The 1,205-nt window shown below is 55.0% G+C and overlaps 2 protein-coding genes across 3 annotated transcripts; both read left to right on the top strand.

The window, feature by feature from the left end:
• Window positions 1-16: 16 nt before the first annotated feature.
• On the top strand, window positions 17-319 carry KVP17_002017 (uncharacterized protein; the record flags this gene model as incomplete). The annotated part of the gene is made up of 1 exon (XM_068517931.1): window positions 17-319. The coding sequence occupies one exon, from the start codon at window positions 17-19 to the stop codon at window positions 317-319; it is 303 nt and encodes a 100-aa protein (XP_068379800.1).
• Window positions 320-469: 150 nt separating this feature from the next.
• On the top strand, window positions 470-1,205 carry KVP17_002016 (uncharacterized protein; the record flags this gene model as incomplete). 2 transcript variants are annotated; one of them, XM_068517930.1, is made up of 1 exon in its annotated part: window positions 470-1,205. In XM_068517930.1, a coding segment is annotated over one exon (736 nt), but the record flags the coding sequence as incomplete, so codon positions are not given. The 2 variants fall into 2 exon arrangements, with proteins under 2 accessions (XP_068379799.1, XP_068379798.1); XM_068517929.1 differs by having other exon boundaries at window positions 470-1,197.

Here is a 1,205-nt window from a genome sequence, read left to right as displayed (position 1 = left end):
AGTTCTGCGGCGTCACATGCGACTTCGCTGTCTCGAAAGCGGCCTGCGTCTTCAGGGCATTGCATGTTTGGCGTGCATACAAAAGGACCGCCGTGTTGTACACACGTTCAATCAGAACAGAGCCGCATTCGTGCTGGCGATGGAGATCAACTGGCATGCCGTTGAGCCGCTTCTGGCGCCTCAACGCACCCAGGAGAGAAGCGTGGCACTCCGTGCTCGATCAATTCTATTGCTGGACATTCGGATAACTGATTTAAAGACGTCACATATAAGCCTGCTGAATGGCTCAGGCCAGGGGGATCTTAAGCTGGCGGGCTGACACGCAGGAGAGGGCACTGAATCAGTGACGCTGGAAGATCTATGCGGAGTAACCGGCTTGAGCTGGAAAAGCAGCAGAGCGTCACAAAGACGAAGCACGAAGGAGCGCAACTTTGAATAACAAAATCTCGCTAATACATATTCCAAGCAAATGCATGGCATAGATCAGGACCTCGTCTTCTGCGTCGGCAGCTACCTACAGAACATTTACCTCGGGCGGAGAAGCGCCTCGGCCGGGCGAGCAGCCGTCATCGCAACGATACAGCGCTTCCTAGACGTGCTGGAGCATCGAATCAACAACGACAGGCTGATTGAGGTGACGAGCCTCATTCTGCAAACATTCTGCTACGAAGAGGACTTCGAAGATAGGATCGCTTCCCTTGTGTCAGAGTTGGGGGGCAAACGATCGCATGTTCGCATGCTGAGTGCCCTGGCTCAGTATGATGTTATGACCCATGGACCGCAAGCCGGGAAGATTTTGGTGTGGCTGGCTAACACGCAGGAGAGGACCGTCTCAGAGACGTCGGAGATGCTGTGTGGAGTAGGCGTCGACCGTGAACGGCTTGAGTTGGAGAAGCAGCAGGGTATGTTGGAGCTGGCAGTGCAACGACTGGAGTTGGAAAAGGAGAAACTCGACTTTGCAAAGGCGAAGTTCGATAGTGACGCCGAAGAGCGTCGAAAGGCCCTGACAAAGGAGATAACTCTACGAGAGCGAGACGTGTCTGAGAGGGAACACGACTTGGTCCGGGAGGAGCGCGTCCTAGCGGAGCGCGAGCGAAAGCTGGAGGAAGAGGAGTTCGAGATTCTCAATGTCGGCGGCGCTTCGAGACCCAGTTCTGCGGCGTCACATACGACTTCGCTGTCTCGAAAGCGGCCTGCGTCTTCAG

Source organism: the organism of the source record quoted next, assembly GCF_019968985.1.
Source record: "MAG: Porospora cf. gigantea B chromosome Unknown PgB_NODE_10351_length_1205_cov_145.995, whole genome shotgun sequence".
Taxonomy (NCBI): Eukaryota; Apicomplexa; class Conoidasida; order Eugregarinorida; family Porosporidae; genus Porospora; species Porospora cf. gigantea B.
The sequence above is the reverse complement of the archived record's forward strand: the minus strand, read 5'-3'. Positions and strand labels throughout refer to the sequence as shown.